The sequence below is a fragment of the Bufo gargarizans genome, chromosome 2, assembly GCF_014858855.1.
Source record: "Bufo gargarizans isolate SCDJY-AF-19 chromosome 2, ASM1485885v1, whole genome shotgun sequence".
Classification (NCBI taxonomy): Eukaryota; Metazoa; Chordata; class Amphibia; order Anura; family Bufonidae; genus Bufo; species Bufo gargarizans.
Genome location: NC_058081.1, coordinates 648,958,200 through 648,977,706, shown reverse-complemented (window position 1 = coordinate 648,977,706; position 19,507 = coordinate 648,958,200). Strand labels below are relative to the sequence as shown.

General features: G+C 45.6%; 1 protein-coding gene across 1 annotated transcript; it reads left to right on the top strand.

The window, feature by feature from the left end:
* The first annotated feature begins 454 nt into the window (after positions 1-454).
* On the top strand, positions 455-16,057 carry LOC122928893 (Parkinson disease protein 7 homolog). Its single transcript, XM_044282190.1, has 6 exons — positions 455-609; positions 1,164-1,265; positions 4,731-4,790; positions 5,171-5,240; positions 13,244-13,330; positions 15,637-16,057. The coding sequence occupies exons 1-6, from the start codon at positions 520-522 to the stop codon at positions 15,795-15,797; spliced, it is 570 nt and encodes a 189-aa protein (XP_044138125.1). The 5' UTR covers positions 455-519; the 3' UTR covers positions 15,798-16,057.
* Positions 16,058-19,507: the final 3,450 nt, after the last annotated feature.

The window sequence follows — 19,507 nt, the reverse complement described above, 5'->3', positions numbered from 1 at the left end:
TCTACTCCTCAGTGCCGCCTCTCCCTCCTCCCGCGCGTGCACACAGGCTCAGCCTGATGCGCCGTTGCGGACTGCTGGCATCGGCTTCTTCTTGCACTGTGCGCACGCGCCGAGAAGGGGACACTGCTACAGGTTGCCGGAATGGTTTACTGCAAGTAAACCTTTCTGGGATATATTGTTTCACATGCGGGCGTCAGAGAGCCACTATCTAATAGCGGGAGACTCCCTGAATGTCCGGGAGACTTGAGATCCCCCCTGCCAATGGAAATCACTGAACATACACTAACTGTAAACTGCCCAGGAGCCCCAGCCAAAAGAAGGAGCCAATCACCATGTAGGCACATACTGTATAACGCAGTCACCTGTAATACTTAGACTCGACCACAAGATGGCGATAAAAACATCTATTTGAAGCATCGCGTTTTGCACGTTTGTCCCTAGTGGTTCTCCGTAGTCTTGGTTATAGGGGGTGTGTTGCTGGAAGTGCCGTGCTTTCAGACTGATCGTCGTAGCAGCGTCATGGCCGGTAAGAGAGCCCTGGTGATCCTGGCCAAGGGGGCCGAGGAGATGGAGACCGTCATACCCACCGATGTGATGAGGAGAGCCGGGGTGAGTGGCGCAGCTGCTGGCTCACTGCCATGTGTACAGAGGCCACACACTGCCTAATAAACCGGCCCCCTTATCTGTGCTGCTGGTAAAGGACGCGCTGTACCATAAGAGGGCGCTCTACCCCTTCACGTGATGGATATTTATATAGCGCCGTGGGCGTGGCTTCATCCGAGTAGGCGTGGCTTATCACTTGTAGTGTAGTCCTGTGCTATGAGAGGGTAATAAGAAGAGACCCCTATAGCTTTTGGGGTCTTATTGTATAGGACCAATGGTCTCACCCACAGCATGTTTTCCGATTCCAGTGATTGGCGCAGTTGCCATACATGGCTGAGGCCACGAGCTCTGCCGAGCACCCACTGGAATAGCTGGCCTTCATTTAGGTGATTGAAGGCTGGTCTCTCGCTAATAGAGGGGGCAGGCGATGTAGGGTTTCCCTTTATTCCGTCAAAGTGCACCAATAGGGTGAAAATACTTGTAAAAATCCTTTCAGAATCCCAAAATGAGGCCCAGTCAGCCGCCATCTGGTAATTTCCATTATTTTTTGTACCGAACAGATCATTGTGACGGTTGCGGGATTGACGGGGAAAGATCCGGTTCAGTGCAGCAGAGACGTGGTCATCTGTCCTGACACCAGCCTAGAGGAAGCCCGGACAAAGGTAAGTCAGGGGGCTGTACCAGTGCTGGCCCATGTGGATGGGAGCGGGGGACCTCTTGCATCGGTCGGCAATTTTGGATACTAGATCCTAATTCTCTTCATAGGTGGTTGCTTTCTTCCCAGGACAGCGCCACCTGTGTCCATGGGTTGTATGTGGTATTGTATCTCAGTGAAGTGAGTGGAACTGACCTGCAGTACTACACACAACCTGTGGACAGGTGTGGCGCTGTTTTGATAAGAAAGCAGCCATGACCTGTTGAGCTCCTAGCAGGACTATGGCTCCTCCATTGTTCCCGGGGGTGATGTGACCTCAAACACTTTCCATTAGAGGTCGTCCTCCGCAAACAACCGACTCACCTAGGGAAGACACAGCCAACCTAGCGTCCATGGCAAGGGCAGCTCCCAGTTCTGGCCCATATAGAGGGGGTCCCAGTGGGGCACAACCTTCTATGATGTCTATATTCCCTAAGTGGGCAAGCTTGTCTTGATTTGAGACGACCCCCTTTTCGATCAGTGAGAGAAATGGCCTCTTTCTGGTTCAGAGACGCTATGAAGGGAATCTACTGCTAAGTGCACTATATAGATGATGGGCAGAGCAAGCCAGGCATTCCTACCTAGGATGACCATGCGGGATGGTGTTTATCAAGCCAAAGACCACAAGTGCCACAGAGGCGGTCTTGTCACGTTTGGCGCCCTGGCACTGAAGGCTTCTCCTGAGATGTCGCACTGTTCTTATTGAGCCTAAGAGCAATAGTTGTGCTGCCCTTCCCCCGCCATTAGAAGGCCTATCCCATTATTTTCTGTGGTTTTCATTTTGCTCATAACTGTCGACCATTTTACGGCTGCCCTTGGCCAGTGTCCACACTGGGGATTTATCCCCCCCCCCCCCCCCCAGTTTGATTACATTTTAGCTTCTATATGACAAAGGTGAATGGCGCAGACGGCTCTAAAGGTCAGAATGTTTGGCACTCCGGGGGACGTGGCTCAGGCTAATTTAGGAAGTCTTCTTCTGCCAGTTATTTTCCCATCTACAGTTTAACCTCTTAAGTGCTGGAGATGAGATTGTTCGATGCACCGGAGGAGATTTACTACGGGACGTCTAGACCTGAGCGGTTCTGGATTAGTTTTGCTGCAGACGTGCAAACGCATGCACACGTAGCTGACTTAATTTGCTGCCAGTTAAACAAGCATTGAGAGACGGCTGAGGCGTATAGCCTGGTGGGGGTCCGACTTCCAGCACCCAGGCTGATAAGCAGTTTAAAGAGGCTGCAGCCCTCCTTTGAGCACTGCAGCCCCATTGCAGTTTACCAAGAACAGCGCCGTCCACCGTACAGTGGTTACGCTTGGTATTGCAGCCCAAGCCTATTCACTAGAGTGGGACTGAGTTGCACCTAGGCTGTTGGGGACCTATCCTGAGGATAGGCTATCAATATTAAACACCTGGACGGCCCCTTTAAGCAATTGAGTGCTAAAAAGGCAAATGCAAAAATATCACCAATCCTGTGGATAGGTAACCAGTATCTGGTCAGTGGGGTTGGACCACCAGGACCCCCATATATCACTCGAATGGGGTCTTGGAGTGATGGCCACGCATGCACGCTTCTTCTCCATTCGTTCTCTATAGATGGCTGAGAGCTGTACTCTGCTGGAGCAGCAGTGTGCATGTGTGGCCATCACCCCATTCTAGTGATCGATGGGGGTCCCAGCAGTCAGACCCCCCCTGATCAGCTACCTGTCACCCGTTCACAGGTGGGATCAAGACAAAGTGAGTAAAACAGAGGATATGCAAAGTAAAATGGTTGTTTAAAAGTGAGTGGGGTTCGTTTCAAATTAAAGGAGCACTCCAGGCAAAACTGCAGCACTGTAACATGCCTGGTACAGGTTCTGAGAGGGTGGACTATGACCCTGTGTCATGCTCCTTCCCCTTTGGTCCTGCACAAGCCATGACACGGCGTACCTGGTCCTATAGTTTTTATAGTGATCTCTCACTGATGTCGTGATGGCAGATTGATTGGTGGCGGGTAAGGCCTCTGGAACACTTGCCAGTCTTGAGCATGAAGTAGCCACTGCATTGATTTGGCTCCAAATCGCCTTCATACCGCGACCAGCCACTGTGCAGGGAACTGCATGGTGGGCTATTCAAGTCAATGGGGGCCGACTGCAGCTGTCCACACAGCCTGGTGGCTAGGAGCATCGCTGTGCACTGAAGGCTTAGAAGGGCTATAGCACTAAATCTGCCTTCATTCGGTGGGTTGTGGGGGCCCCAGAGGTCAGACCACCAGTGATCATAAAGCGATGGTGTATTTTAGTGGTATGGCATGAAATTACCCCTTTAAAATGATTGGTTGTTTTGATGAACCATCCCCATTGTAGGAACCTGGAGCAATGGCTGCACCATGGTGGTGTGCCACTAATATAAATGTATAATCCCGCCCATGTGATATCGCCGTTATATAGCTGTCCCCAACTACCATCAACTGCCTTATTCTAAAGTTATCCCCCTACCAGCGCACCCTATGTCATAGCTATATTGATATTCAGTTGCTGTAGGCTACATCCTGCACCGGAGGCTTGTAAGGCTACTTTCACACTTGCGCTTGATCGGATCCGTTCTGAACGGATCCGATCATATTAATGCAGACGGAGGCTCCGTTCAGTACGGATCCGTCTGCATTAATAACTTAGAAAAATTTCTAAGTTCGCAAGTAGCCTGAGCGGATCCGTTCAGACTTTCAATGTAAAGTCAATGGGGGACGGATCCGCTTGAAGATTGAGCCATATGGGCTCATCTTCAAACGGATCCGTTCCCATTGACTTACATTGTAAGTCTGAACGGATCCGCTCGCCTCCGCACGGCCAGGCGGACAGCTGAACGCTGCAAGCAGCGTTCAGCTGTCCGCCTGTCCGTGCGGAGGCGAGCGGAGCGGAGGCTGAACGCCGCCAGACTGATGCAGTCTGAGCGGATCCGCTCCATTCAGACTGCATCAGGGCTGGACGGAGGCGTTCGCGTCCGCTCGTGAGCTCCTTCAAACGGAGCTCACGAGCGGAATTGCGAACGCAAGTGTGAAAGTAGCCTAATGTAGGCCGTAGGAAGCGTCATTGGTAAGAACAAGGGGCGTGGTTAGTGTCACATGATCTGCTGATGTCAGCACACAGTTCACTGCCCTAAGGCATAACGGGACAGCAGTCACATGACAAACCAGGAAGTGGGATTCAAGCATGGGGGATAGGAGAAAACTGCAAAGGATGTAAATTGGGGAAAAAAGTAATTGATGAAAACGCACTTGGTGAAAATTAGTTAATGGCAAAACCCCTTTAATGTGGCCCATGATTTATGGTGGGCCCCTAAAAATGTGTTGAAATAAAATTGACTCCTAGGCAGACACCAAAAATGTTGGTGTTTTCTACAGTATGTATTTGAGATGCTGGGTTTGTCTGGTCTTTCATCAGTGTCTCTTCCTTCCAGGGCCCGTATGATGTTGTAGTGCTCCCCGGAGGTAATCTCGGTGCCCAGAACCTGTCGGAGGTATTATTCCTACACATTTTTTATTTATTTTTTTGTAATTTTTTTTGGGGGGTGGGGGGTGGGGGCTGAAGGTGTTCTCAACTGCAAACTGGGCAAGTATTGGGTGCTGTATAAATCCAGTGATTTTTGGCTACCTCCTCCGCCCAACAATTCCCTTTCACTGAGACAGGAGCTGCCTCTCTGACTCCTGGGGTTTAGCCGAACTTGTGGGGGGTAGTGTTATCACACGGCGGATACTCAGAAAAATGGCCATCTATGTAATGCAAGATGTGCAGGGTTCACCACAGCAGGCTCAAGTGCGGAGTCCCTGCTAATCGCACATATTTGGGGAATGCTTCACTTAGAATACATGAAGTAATGTTTCATTTTTTCTCTTCCAGTCTCCTGCAGTGAAGGAGGTTTTACAAGAACAAGATGCCAAGAAGGGTTTCATTGCTGCAATATGTGCTGGTATGGACACGTTTCCTTTGTCTGATGTGCCTTCAGGGGTTGTGGCATGGTCTACTAGGGGGATATCTAAGAGAAAAGAGGAGCGCACATTGGGAGGACCACTTGAAAAAGGAATTGGAGCAAGCGGAGAAGATGCTCACCTGAAATGGTTGTGCAGGAGGCACAACACTCTGCTGCGCGTCTTAATATCTCCCACCACTGACAGAGAACTGAGCAGACATGGAGACCAGGAACAAGGTGAAAAAGAAGTGGCGCTGCTGGTCTCTGTAGATCAGGGGAACGAAGAAGAGGGAGTACAAATTCTCTATTGGCAGGAATTCCTTCGTTCCTCTGATCTACTGAGACAAGCGGCACCACTTTTTCACTGTGTTCCTAATGGGGAGCTACTGATGGCAGACCTGGGGCCGCTCTTATGCCACCAGCTGCCATCTCAATCCATTAGCTGATGGACTTGGGAATCCAAACATAGGGTCATTCGTACCTTTTTTTTCATGCCACTGAATGGCATTTATTAGGCGCATTTTTTTATTTTAAATTTTTTTGCAGAATGGCATTTACTATATTTCCCGTCTCATAAGACTCACCTAAGGTTAGAGGAAAATAAGAAAAATTATTTTTCAGCAGTCCCAGATCAGACAAAAAATAAATGTACCTCCCCTGCTCCAGATGTTGCTGCCACCCATGAGATCAGCGCACTCTTCCTACAGCACGGTGACCTGATATTACATAGTGTTGGGTTATACTGTGCGTTTACATATCCTATCAGGACACCGCTAAAGCGCCAGCACCCCTGGAGAAGAATACCCGTGAGTAAAGCCAGCACCGCCATATTCACCGCTCCCTGGTCCTACTGTACTAATGAGCACTTCTATAGTGGAGGCAGTCATTACTATTTGCATTATAAGATGCGCTGCTATCCTGGCCCTCTTCCTGTGTCTTATAGGGCGAGAAATACGGTACTTTGTATCCCTCATGGTCATTGAGGTTAGCGCTGCGTTCTCTATTCATGGTTATTACACCACAGTGGAATAAGGCAGGCTGGGAGCATCTTGTCTGTATTTTATGCTACTTTATCTGTTGCTGGCGGGGTCAGATGTTTGCTGTGCATCATAACTGCGGCCTCGTGGGTTCTGTTATTCCCTATGGACAGGGCGGTGGGGTCTTTAGGGATGACTGCGTTCTTAGGAAGCATTTAGCCATCTAAAGTGCTGGGTTACTATGCAGCGTCTGGTGCTAATATGTGGATAACCTGAGCAAGAGAAGTACTGAGCTATGTGGACAGCAGGGTCCGTGTGCATCGCTTACCGGGGAAGAGTTTGTACTAGGATACACGGTGGGAGGCAGTGTGATGCCTTGGGCAATGTACCACCTACCTAAACATTGTAAAGACAAAGTTCACCCTCCTTGGCAGCGGTATACCATAATGGCAGGGTCCTTTCAGCGGGATAATGGGGCGTCCACACTGCAGAAATTCAGGAATGGTATAAGGAACCTGTCAAAGTGCAGGTGATGACTTGGCCCCTATATTGCCTTAGATCTTAATCTGATCATCTGTGGGATCTGTTAAAAAAATAAAATCGGATCCATGGAAGATGCACTTCACAACTTACAGAACTTAAAAGGGAGTCCATATCATCCAGACTATGAGAAAAAAATCCTGGTAAGGGCTCATGTGTCCTCTTATAGCAGACTTCTCTCCTTTGTATGACCTATAGGCCCTCACGATTCCTTCTCCTGCTGTAGGATGGCAGCCTCTAGACTCTCCACCAGCATTTGTTCTCTCCTATACATTTATTTAAATGCATCATGAATATTTATTCCAGGAGACTGCCGGCACTTTGTTGCTTGGCTATGCAATCTTAAAGGGCATCTGTCAGCAGATTTGTACCTATGGCACTGGCTGACCTGGCGCATGTACATTTGGCGGCTGAAGTCATCTGTGTTGGCCCCATGTTCATTTGTGCCCGCACTTCTGAGAAAAATTATTGTATATATGCAAATGAGCCTCTAGGAGCAACGGGGGCGTTGCTGTTACACCTAGTGGCTCTGCTGTCCCTGTAGCTGCTGCACCCTCTCCACTTTGATTGACTTTAGGGGAAGTCAGGGCTTGGCATGATCACATTTAGACTGCGTGGCCCTGTCAAACTGCAGAGGGTGTGGCAGTTGCATAGAGAGATGATCCTTTAGGTGTAACGGCAACGCCCCAGTTGCTCCTAGAGGCTCATTTGCATATATTGAAACCTCATTTTTCTCAGTAATGCGGACGCATATGAACATGGGACCAACACAGATGCCTTCAGCTGCCAAGTCCACATGTAACAGGTCAGCCAGTGTCATAGGTACAAATCTGCTGACAGATGCCCTTTAATACTGAAGTGGTCTGCTGTAATTGAGGCTTATTAGCTATATGGCATCCTAGTCCGAAGGTCTGCACTATGCACCTCACATGGGATTTCCAGTGCTCTGGTTGACGTGTTAAGCTAGGAGGTCTGCTTTAAGAATAAAGGAGGTCCCAAAAAGCATGTTTAGGCCTGGGCCAATAAGTTCAAACCCTTAAAAAAAAAAAAAGGCTTGATTGAAATCCTTATAAGGCACCACAGCTGCAGTGTCGTTTGCAGAAGCGTAGTCTGTTATACTGCACCGTCAGATGGGGGGGGGGGGACCCAAAATCATTGTGGGTCACTAATCTAAGTATGGCGGACATGCAACTAGACTGGTTGATGGTTTTTAAAATTCTCAGGGGAGCATAACGGAAACGGAACGGATCTGTTTTGCAGCCCATAGACTTCTATTATGACGGAAAGAATAAGAATTGCGTTATGGTCCATGGTAACGGAATCCATAACGCAATTCACCTTTTACCAGTAAACAAAGCATAAACTAATTTCATAACCTGAAATTCGTTAATCTCTAAACGGCAATGGAAAGCATAGTTTTGGTAGACGTTCAGCCAAAGTAGGGGGACCAGAGGCTGCAGGCTCATGTATATCCTGGGCATCCTGCCCATAGACTGGTAATGTATGTTTTCCAAACACCTCCACAGCGGCACAGATTCATAGCAGGATACCCTGCCTCCCCTAGGGACAGGAAGCAATGTGGAGATCTTTAAATGGCCCCCCTCCCCTTACCTGCTCCAGCTGTTTCCTGTCCCTCTGGGATGTGTGGAGATCCTCCTGGAAGGGGCACACACCGGCAGGAGTTTTCTTGAATGCCCAGCTGAAGTTTCCAAGGAGCACTTCCTAGTGTGCTGGGCGGAGAACAGGGCCGCGGGGCTTGCGGTGAGGCCCTTCCTGCTTCTCTGGCATAAGTCCTCCAGTGGAGGCAGCGTCCGTGCGCGTCATCGCGATAGGACGGGCGGGTCATGTGATCGCAGACGAGATCTCGGTGGGCTGCTTCCCTCTGAATTTATTTTTTATTTTTATATATTCCCCCAGGTCAGGGATGCGCAAAATCAGCTGAAACTTCTCAGCGTACCAAAAAATTTTCAATTTGCAAAAAGGGACTGCCTCCCAGTCATAAAAAAACCCCTCTGTGTAAAATGTTTGGAAAAAATTGTATCAGAAGAATCTCCTTCCCTTCGGGATAATATCAGAAACATTATCAAAGAGGAAGTGAGCAGCGCTGTGGACCGTAAATTGGTATCCACATCTCAAAAACCTTCCACCTCCCATGTCAGCAATGTCTGCCTCTTCTGAAATAGATCTGCAGGAGGAAGATTTGCAAGTATGAAGGGGAGTTACTTTCCGGATCTGACTCTGATTCCTCTGAAGAAGAGTCCGGTCGTCCCCTTTGCTCCATTGAAGAGACAGATTCTCTTTTAAAAACCATATGAGCGACCTTAAATCTGGAAGACTCTAAACAACCAAAATCCATACAGGACCTTATGTTTAGAGGCTTGGGGGGGGGGGGGGAGGAAAAGGGTTTTTCCCCTGCATTCTAATATTATCAGACTTTATTAATAAAAAATGGACTGACCCAGAGAAAAGCCTGGGGTCTCCAGGATTTTTAAAAGGAATTATCCGTTTTCTGAAGAGGATACTACCCTTTGGGATAAATGTCCTAAAGTTGATGCTGCGGTAGCAAAAATAAAAAAAATCTGCTCTCCCTTTTGAGGATGTAGGCATAGACAAAAAAAAGTGAAGCTCTTTTAAAAAGATCTTGGGAAGCTTCTATGGCCATTTTAAGACCAAGTGTAGAAGCCACTTATACTGCCAGGTCCATGGCCATTTGGATTAACCAGATGGAGGAGCATTTAGTGGCAGGAACCCCAAGAGAAGATATTATTGCTTCCTTGTTTAAACAGGCAGCAAATTTTCTGGCAGATGCCTCTGTAGATGATGTAAAACTGGCGGCCAGATCTGCAGCCTTCTCTAATGCCACTAGAAGAGCGGTGTGGCTGAGGTCATGGTCAGGGGGTTCAGCCTAAAAATAAATTATGCGGTATCTCTCGTGGAGGAGACAGTATTCGGGTCCATACTCAATGATATCCTTGAAAATGCCACAAATGGGGAAAAAAGGTTTTCCGTCAGAACCCAAAACTTTTCGTCAAAGACAAAATTTCGGCTCCTCCACAAGGGGCAGGCAGGACCAGAAAAAAGATTTTTTTCAGGAAGATGACAGACAGATTTCTCTTTAACCCAGCAAATTCCTCCCAAAAACCTAGCAATCAATGACTCCAGAAGTGCAGTAGGAGGAAGGCTAAAACTTTTTTTTTCCACCCTGGATAAAAATCTCCAGATTCCCCTGGGTATTAGATGTAATATCGTCAGGTCTAAAAATAGAATTTTCCTCCCCTTCTCAAAATGTTTTTTTGCATTACCAAGGAGCTAAAAAAAAGATCAGTCAGTACTTATAAATCAACTGATGATTCTGCTTCAGAAAAAAAAGCCATCTTTCCTGTTCCACCTGGAGAAGAGACATGCTTCCCCCCCCCCCCCCCCCAATATTCCTAGTGAGAAAACCAAATGGCTCTCACAGCCCAATTCTAAATTTAAAAGGTCTAAATTGTCAGGTCCAGTACAAGCGTTTCAAAATACGGAAACGATAAAATCTACAATAAATCTTCTCGGGAAAGACTTTTTTTATATGGCAACCTTGGATCTGACAGATGCATATTATCATATCCCTATATGCAGCGGTCATCACAAATATCTAAGGTTTGCAGTTCAGTTGGGGAAAAAGGTGTTCCATTTTCAATTCCAGGTCCCTCCCTTTGGCCTACCGTCAGCCCCCAGAGTCTTCTCAAAGATGATGTCAGAGGTAGTAGCAAGTCTACATCGGAAAGGGATACTTGTTATCCCTTATCTGGATGATTTCCTCATTGCAAAATTAAAAATAAAAATTGGAGAATCACTTGAACTGAAAGACCGAGGCTGGATTGTAAATCTAGAAAAATCAGATCTTCATGCCAAAAAGAGGAAGGTTTTTCTTGGCATGCTGTTGGACTTTTTCCTACCAGTAGAAAAGCTATCAAAAATCAACCAAGAATTTTCTCAGTTTCTGAGCAGGAGAAGAGTGGCTATTCGGGTAGTGATGAAGGTGCTGGGCCTTATGTCATCTTCAATCCCTGCAGTAAGATGGGCACAAGCATACTCTCGGGTCCTACAAGCGTTCTTTAAAAAAAAAACTGGAACAAAAGCATATTCTCGTTAGAAAAGAAAGTGAGTCCCTCAGCAAGTAAAATACTCTTTAATATGGTGGCTAGACAAAAGAAACCTAACAGACGCCAGCAGATCCGGTTAGGGGTCTCATTCAGACCTGTCTGTAGCACAGGGGATGTTATCGGCAGTGTGGGAAGCCCTTCATTTGGAAGTAAAAGGAAGAGATATAAAAATCCTATCAGACAACATCACTACAGTCACCTACCTGAATAAACAGGGAGGTACCAAAACTGCATCCTTAGCAAAGGTATGAAGAAAAATCTTTCAATGGGCAGAAAGGAATATACAGTCTTTTACGGCAGCCCATATAAGGGGAAAAGACAACAGGATCACAGATTTTCTAAGCAAAGATACCTTGAGAGAAGGAGAATGGAGTTTAAATCGACAGTTTTTTCTTCAGATAACAGTGATCGATACCACACCTAGACCTGTTTGTGACCTGGCAGATAACAGACGGATAAATTTGGTTCCCTATCCTACAAAGATCGTCCTTTGTTCGTGGATACACTCTCCCATCCTTGGCTGAACGAGATCCTGTACGCATTTCCCCTGTTTGTCCTAATACCCAAAATTCTGTCAAAAGTGTTACAAGAAAAGTCCAAACTAATCCTAGTTGCTCCATATTGGCCAAGAGGATCTTGGTTTCCCCCACTATTGAACATGTCAGCAGGGGATTATTGGATTCTGCCGCCTCTTCCAGACCTTCATCAGGGTCCAGTCTTACACCCCAAGTCAGCACAACTACGTCTGGCAGCTTGGAACCTGAGCAGGAATTGTTGAGGAAAAAATGTCTTTTGGAGGCGGGAATTTGTACTATTTTATGTAGTCTAAAACCTATAATATCTAAGATTTACCTACAACTCCCAGCATGCCCAGACAGCCTACAACGATCATCCTACAGCAGGGCATGGTGGTAATTGTAGTTTTACAACAGCTGGAGAGCCACAGGTTGGCCAGACCTGCCATAGAGTCTGGGAGGCTTTTTTAAAATTTTCCAAAGATAGTTTAAAATCAGCTGAGGCCCTAGAGGTATCTGTCATTCTAGAATCCCTGCAAGAAGGCCTAAACAAAGGTTTAAAAGTCAGTATCGATAAAGTCCATATCTCAGCTCTAAGTGCCTTTCTAGATACAAAGTTGGCAGATCTACATCTTCCTAAAAGATTTGTAAAAGGGGAACGGAGAAATGAACCTATAGTCAGAACCACAGTCCCTACTTGAGACCTAAATTTAGTATTGTCAGTTTTAATCGATTTCCCCATTTGAGCCGTTATCTGAAATTCCTTTAAGATTGCTGTCTGTTTAAAACTATTTTCCTCATTGCAATTACTACAGCTAGAAGAGTGGGCGAAATACAAGCGTTTTCATGTAGACCTCCCAATCTAACTGTAAGAGATGACAGGATAGTGCTGAAACACTCTCCCTCTTTTTTACCTAAGGTTGTCTCAAAATTTCACTGTCTGCAAGAAGTTTCGTTGTCATCGTTCAGTTCTTCGGCAGGTTGTCTGGAAGAGAGGCGTTTTCATAATCTGGATGTTCGCAGATGTGTGTTAGCTTACCTTAAGACAACACAAACTCTCAGGAAGACAGACAGACTCTTCATTCAGTTTGCTGGGCCAAATAGAGGACAAGCGGCAAGCAAGACCACCATCGGAAGATGGATCAGCAATCCTTTTTTGCTACAGCTTCAAAGATGTCATTCCTCCAAAGAGACTAAAAGCTCATTCAACTCGATCAGTCTTAGCTTCCTGGGCAGAGTCGGGGGACGTCTCTCTGGGACAAATATGCCAGGCAGCCACCTGGTCTTCGCCTTCGACCTCCTTTTTATTAATTTTTTTTTATATTTTTTTTTTTTTATTTTTTTTTTACACTATCGATTTTTAGATGTTTTAAAAAAAAAAAAAAAATAGGGACTTATCGTTTTCTTGCAGAGTGTAATCTGCAGTGGTCCCACCCTAGTCATTTAATTTCTCTGTTATTCCTTCTATAAACGCGTGCAGCTGTGGAGGCGTTTGGAAAGATTACAACAACTTGCCTGTAATTGTTTTTTTTTTTTTCTCTAGCCTCCACAGCAACACGGGAAATTTTCCACCCACATTTATGTAATAATTTGATGCCGTATTTTGATTTATTTGAAAAATAGATAAATAACATTATGTTGCATCCTTTTTCAGAGTTTCTCAGTCTGTCACAGGAGCAGGTTAGGGGAGGGGGCTATTTAAAGATCTCCACGTTGTTTCCTGTCCCTAGGGGAGGCGGGGTATCCTCCTATGAATCCATGCCGCTGTGGAGGCTAGAGGAAAAAACTATTACCGTTAAGTAATTTATAATCTTTACTGTTCATAGGTCCAACTGCGCTGCTGGCTCATGGAGTAGGATTTGGAAGAAGTGTGACTACACATCCCCTGGCTAAAGACAAAATGATGACTGGAGGTACTGTGTCCTTTATCACTATACTATGGATCAGCAACCTTTGGCACTCTACTACTACAACTCCCAGCATGCACACGTACTTGACTGTTCTTGTAACTCCCATAGAAGTGAAAGGTGGAGTCTGAGAGTTGTATTTTCAGAAAAGCTGGAGTGCCGGAGGTTGCTGATCCCCAGACTATACCTTATGGGGTCCAGGGGTAATACATCTTCTTGTGATGGAGTTCCCGTGAGTAGTCTGTCTGCTTAGTGACTTGTAATTTGGCTACTTTGCCATTTTGCCTATGGGTTTTGTGGCTGGCATTGTACCGGGGCACTTCAGCCAGTGCAGTATTGGGAGCTGACAGTCTCATTTGACTCATCTATTCATGAGGGAATATCTTATAGGGGTATACCAGTCCAATGAAATCAGTGTTCCATGGCCTGTAAATGGTTGCAAAAATAAAGGATCTTTATACTCTTCTCTCTGATCTGCTGCTGCTCCGACTGCATTTCCTGTGCCGTTTTTGACAAGCCAGGGAATGCCACTCAACCAATCGGTGGCTGCAGCGGTGACCTCTCCACAGCCAAATAGTAAAAAAATAAAAATAAATTTCAACCATTTACATTTGGGTGCGTTGTACAGGCACGTGTAGCAGTCTGCCTCATATAAATATACAGTTGCAAGAAAAACTATGGAATGATATGGATTTCTGCACAAATTGGTCATAAATGTGATCTGATCTTCATCTAAGTCACAACAATAGACAATCACAGTCTGCTTAAACTAATAACACACAAAGAATTAAATGTTACCATGTTTTTATTGAACAGACCATGTAAACATTCACAGTGCAGCTGGGAAAAGTATGTGAACCCCTAAACTAATTACCTCTCCAAGAGCTAATTGGAGTCGGGTGTCGGCCAACTGGAGTCCAATCAATGAGATGAGATTGGAGGTGTTGGTTACAGCTGCCCTGCCCTATAAAAAAACACACCAGTTCTGGGTTTGCTTTTCACAAGAAGCATTGCCTGATGTGAATGATGCCTCGCGCAAAAGAGCTCTCAGAAGACCTACGATTAAGAATTGTTGACTTGCATGAAGCTGGAAAGGGTTATAAAAGTATATCCAAAAGCCTTGCTGTTCATCAGTCCACGGTAAGACAAATTGTCTATAAATGGAGAAAGTTCAGCACTGCTGCTACTCTCCCTAGGAGTGGCCGTCCTGTAAAGATGACTGCAAGAGCACAGCGCAGACTGCTCAATGAGGTGAAGAAGAATCCTAGAGTGTCAGCTAAAGACTTACAAAAGTCTCTGGCATATGCTAACATCCCTGTTAGCGAATCTACGATATGTAAAACACTAAACAAGAATGGATTTCATGGGAGGATACCACAGAGGAAGCCACTGCTGTCCAAAAAAAAACCATTGCTGCACGTTTACAGTTTGCACAAGAGCACCTGGATGTTCCACAGCAGTACTGGCAAAATATTCTGTGGACAGATGAAACCAAAGTTCAGTTGTTTGAAAGAAACACACAACACTATGTGTGGAGAAAGAGGCACAGCACACCAACATCAAAACCTCATCCCAACTGTGAAGTATGGTAGTGGGGGCATCATGGTTTGGGGCTGCTTTGCTGCGTCAGGGCCTGGACGGATTGCTATCATAGAAGGAAAAATAAATTCCCAAGTTTATCAAGACCTTTTGCAGGAGAACTTAGGGCCATCTGTCCACCAGCTGAAGCTCTACAACAGAATGGCTTAAACAGAAGAAAATACGCCTTCTGGAGTGGCCCAGTCAGAGTCCTGACCTCAACCAGATTGAGATGCTGTGGCATGACCTCAAGAAAGCGATTCACACCAGACATCCCAAGAATATTGCTGAACTGAAACAGTTCTGTAAAGATGAATGGTCAAGAATTACTCCTGACCGTTGTGCACATCTGATCTGCAACTACAGGAAACGTTTGGTTGAAGTTATTGCTGCCAAAGGAGGTTCAACCAGTTATTAAATCCAAGGGTTCACATACTTTTTCCACCTGCACTGTGAATGTTTTTTCTTTGTGTGTTATTAGTTTAAGCAGACTGTGATTGTCTATTGTTGTGACTTAGATGAAGATCAGATCACCTTTTATGACCAATTTGTGCAGAAATCCATATCATTCCAAAGGGTTCACATACTTTTTCTTGCAACTGTATGTGTATATATATATATATATATATATATATATATATATATATATATATATATATATATATACACACACACACACGCGCTTTATGGTTTTATTTTTCCCTATTTAACCCTCTGGTTTCATCTTCCTTCAGATCACTACAAGTACTCTGAAAATAGAGTGGAGAGGGATGGACATTTCATCACCAGTCGTGGACCTGGCACCAGTTTTGAATTTGCCTTGGCCATTGTGGATGCCTTGTTGGGAAAAGATGTGGTTGATCAAGTAAAGGCCCCATTGGTTCTTAAAGATTAAGTCCTCCCATAGACAGTGGGTGGCATACTTTGCACTTGTAGTGGAGATGAGCAGTCCCTCGTATTCAGACCTTCTTTTGAAGGCAGTTCCAGATAATTTATCTTGAGCTTTCTGTACCAAACGGTCCATTAATTCTTCACCTGATCTCTAGTGATATTGCACTCAAACTGTAGCACTTAATACTATAAAGATCTGCTGGTGTTAACGGCAGTGATGAGACGTATGAGGTGTGTCTGATCGGGAATAAACCTAAAAAAGAGCTTTTGGCTTTTATTTTCTTATTTCGACAGTACTATGTATGAAATGAAAAATTAAAGAGGACCTTTCATGCGATTTTTATTTTTATATATTTTTTAAATTAAGGTAGATAAATACCTATACTTGCGAGATAAAACCTCCCTGGCTGTGACGCTCTGTGCTGCGATTGGACAGCTACAGCCAGGGAGAAGGAGACGCCCACGGAGAGAGACTCGGTCTCCTCCTTATTGCGCCGATGCTCAGTATTAGCATACTGAGCCGGAGAAATCGGGCGGGCCATAGGAGCCATATTTTAAAAAAACAAGTAGGGAGGCAGTATCAGTGGGGGTACCCGGCAAGTACAGGTATATATCTCCCTTTATAAAATCGCATGAAAGGTCCTCTAAGTACAAAATGTTGTGTTTTTCTAGTAGCCAGCACAAAGTCCTAAAATAGCTGAATGACAGGGAAAGTAATGTCATTTTATTTCTCACTGTAAGGTAATCTCATGATCATAGTGGGTGGAGGATTGGAATGACTGCTCTGTGTTATGCCCATGGTTCCTGCCCAGCGCTGTCCTGTTCAGGCGTTCTGTGCAAGCTGTCGCCTCCCTGCTGCTTCCCAGTGCTCCATTGTCTGTCTCCTTAGGGTGTGCGCACGCTCTCAAAGGGCCAGTTGCCCTTGCTTGCCAATCCTTCCCCAGCCAATGGCTAGTGCTTCAATTTGTTTGCGATTTCTCCTGCCTTTTGTTTCCAGTGTTTCTTCAGTCCTGCACTTTCAGTTTTGTTTGTATCTTGAGTTAACTCAGTTCGTCGGCCCTTGTCTGTATTCTTGCCAACACCCAGCTTGCCATGCCTGTGTCTGCACTACCACCCTGCCAGCCAGTCTGTCCTGTGTGTGCTTCCTGGACCTCTAAAACAGCAATCAAGTGACTGTCCAGACCTTACTTTTGGTTTTGGTGTGTTTCTTGGTATCCTGAGCTCCTGGTGCTTGCACCAGGGACCTTGACCCCAGTAGGTCAGCTGCCAACTATACTGGGACTATCCTAGGTGGTAGCAGTCTGGTTGTTCCCCTGCGGCAAAGTCCAGATCCCTGTGCAGGGGTTAAAGAGGGAATAACTCCCTTATGGTTTAGCCCAAAGGCAAACGTTGGTTGTCACAGTGGGTCCACACTCACTCGCTGATCTGTAACACTCTCTGCTGTTCTCTTGATAAATCTTCTGCAGTTGTACATGTCCTAGACACACGGGGCAGTGATGAGCATGAAGGAGAAGAACCAGCAATGTATGAAGGAGTAAAAACTAAACTGTTGCGTATTATTTTTTATATATATATATATATATATATATATAAAAATGGCGGCACTGACTACAATGGGAAAAATGGGTGCACGTTCCAGGGGAATCGACTTCTTACCCCAATCAATAAATCCAGAAAAAGGACGGCACTCCAGCTAGATGAAGGTGAGGTTATTCTTTATTCAACCATACGGTGCAACGTTTCGGCTCCAAAACGGAGCCTTTCTCCAGCAAAGGTACAAATCAAGTGACGGCAAATATATGGGCGAGTTAATCAAAGTGCAGATCATGTGATCACGCCACACCCAGGGGGCGTGTTACAAAAGTAACAATTACAAAAACATAAGATACAATGGTACAAGTGCATGATAGGGCAAATGAAATAAATTACATATATCTCGTATTTGCATACCTAACTAAGAACATCGATCAGGCATACATATTAAACATTTGCATACTTGAGTGAGGGAGCGGACCCATCGATCAGGTACATTAGAAAAGTAAACAATCGATGGATGCGTCCAGTGAATATAAAAACATACCGAGGGAGAAGCAAAGGGACGATCCAGAGGACACATGTTAGCGGTGAGGGATCCAATCTATGCGATCGTTTAGACAAAGATGAACATACCACTGCTCCGGAGCGGCGTAGCATCAAACAGGGGGCAGTGGCAGCTGTAGGACGCCGAGCATCATCAAAGCGGCCTCCGCTCCTGCGTCACCACAGCTCCACTATGTACGGCCTAGGTGCATTACGGCGCATGCCCAATGTGCATCCAATCTCAGGACGCCATCTTAGAAACTGGAGAGATGCCCATATCCTGTATTCAGACACCAACATTGTAGTACAGCAGGGTATTGCGATCCAGACTAATGCAGACGGCCCGGAAACCAGATCGTCCCCATACTATATCCTGACTGGAGCCCACTAACACCACGGTAAAGCGTGATGTACAGGGGGGTATCCGTCAAGGGTGTCTGGTCGCTCTCATACCCAGGAGGGTTCTCCTCCAGCTAGTACCCAGGTATCACAGAGCAAATCTGTACCAGAGAGATGATATGATTACAATAACACCATCGCGGCCCAAAAAAACGTATACAGGGACCAGTCCCCCGGTGCACACCGGATCCGGCAGTGGAAAAAAAATTTAACATATAAAAAACAAACCAAGACATTTTTAGTACAAAGAGAGCGCATAGTTGCTAGAAGTATCACCCTCCCGTATAGAATGATGTGTCCGCTTCATCCTTGAGCTCAATCCCTCAACATAGTGAATACAGGTGATCTGTGAAAGAAACAAAAAAAGGGATAAGATTACTGTTGATCCAACAGATTTTGAAATAAATACATACTCTCAGTGTGTACACAAAAACACCGTAACATAGCCTGCTGGACATGGGAGGCAAGCCAATCCTCACAAAACCTCCCCAAAGTTAAATTCTATGTTGAATCCATTAGGTCTGAGGCTATTGAGCCTATGGATCCAGCCAAGTTCCCTACGCTTAAGTAGCTTAGACCTGTCACCGCCACATCTGGGCTGAGGCACATGGTCGAGGATCCAAAAGAATCAAGTGGTGCAGAGACACTGAAGATTATAAAAAGGGCAATATCTATAACTGGCAGTCGGAGCGACAGTTTAATACACAGAAGGATATCAGGAAAAGAAGGAAGACCACACAGATTTCTCCTAATGGCGAACAGTCTTTTTTAGACCAGGCTCCACAGACTCCAGCAAGTCGGGGCGACGCATTAGGAGAGGTGGACGTGGACACAGGGGGTCCAGACAGGTTGCGGAGCAACAAGAATTGTCCTGCGGTAACCAGGAGCAACGTGGAGAAGAAAAAATGACTGTTGTCAATCTGTCTTCTAAAGAATTGACTTCCACACAAGTGAGTGTCCTATCGAAAGGATTTTCATTTTGCCCCAGTTCCTCTGTGAACTGGTTTGAACTGGAATCTAAGTTGTTTTTCTTTTTTTCGCTGCATCAAACTTAACCCTTTCATGACCAAGGGTCATTGATGCCCCAATGTCCAGGTCAAAATTTTCAAATCTGACATGCGTCACTTTATGTGGTAATAGCTTTGGAACACTTTTACTTATCCATGCCATTCTGAGATTGTTTTCTCGTGACACATTGTACTTCATGATAGTCATATATTTGAGTCAATAAATTTC

What these genes read in the sequence shown, in the direction of transcription:
- LOC122928893 (XM_044282190.1), top strand. Translation starts at nt 520, where the DNA reads ATGGCCGGTAAGAGAGCCCTGGTGATCCTGGCCAAGGGGGCCGAGGAG. An exon ending in GTGCCCAGAACCTGTCGGAG is followed by an intron (nt 4,791 to 5,170) that starts GTATTATTCCTA and finishes TTTCTCTTCCAG; the next exon opens with TCTCCTGCAGTGAAGGAGGT. An exon ending in AGACAAAATGATGACTGGAG is followed by an intron (nt 13,331 to 15,636) that starts GTACTGTGTCCT and finishes ATCTTCCTTCAG; the next exon opens with ATCACTACAAGTACTCTGAA.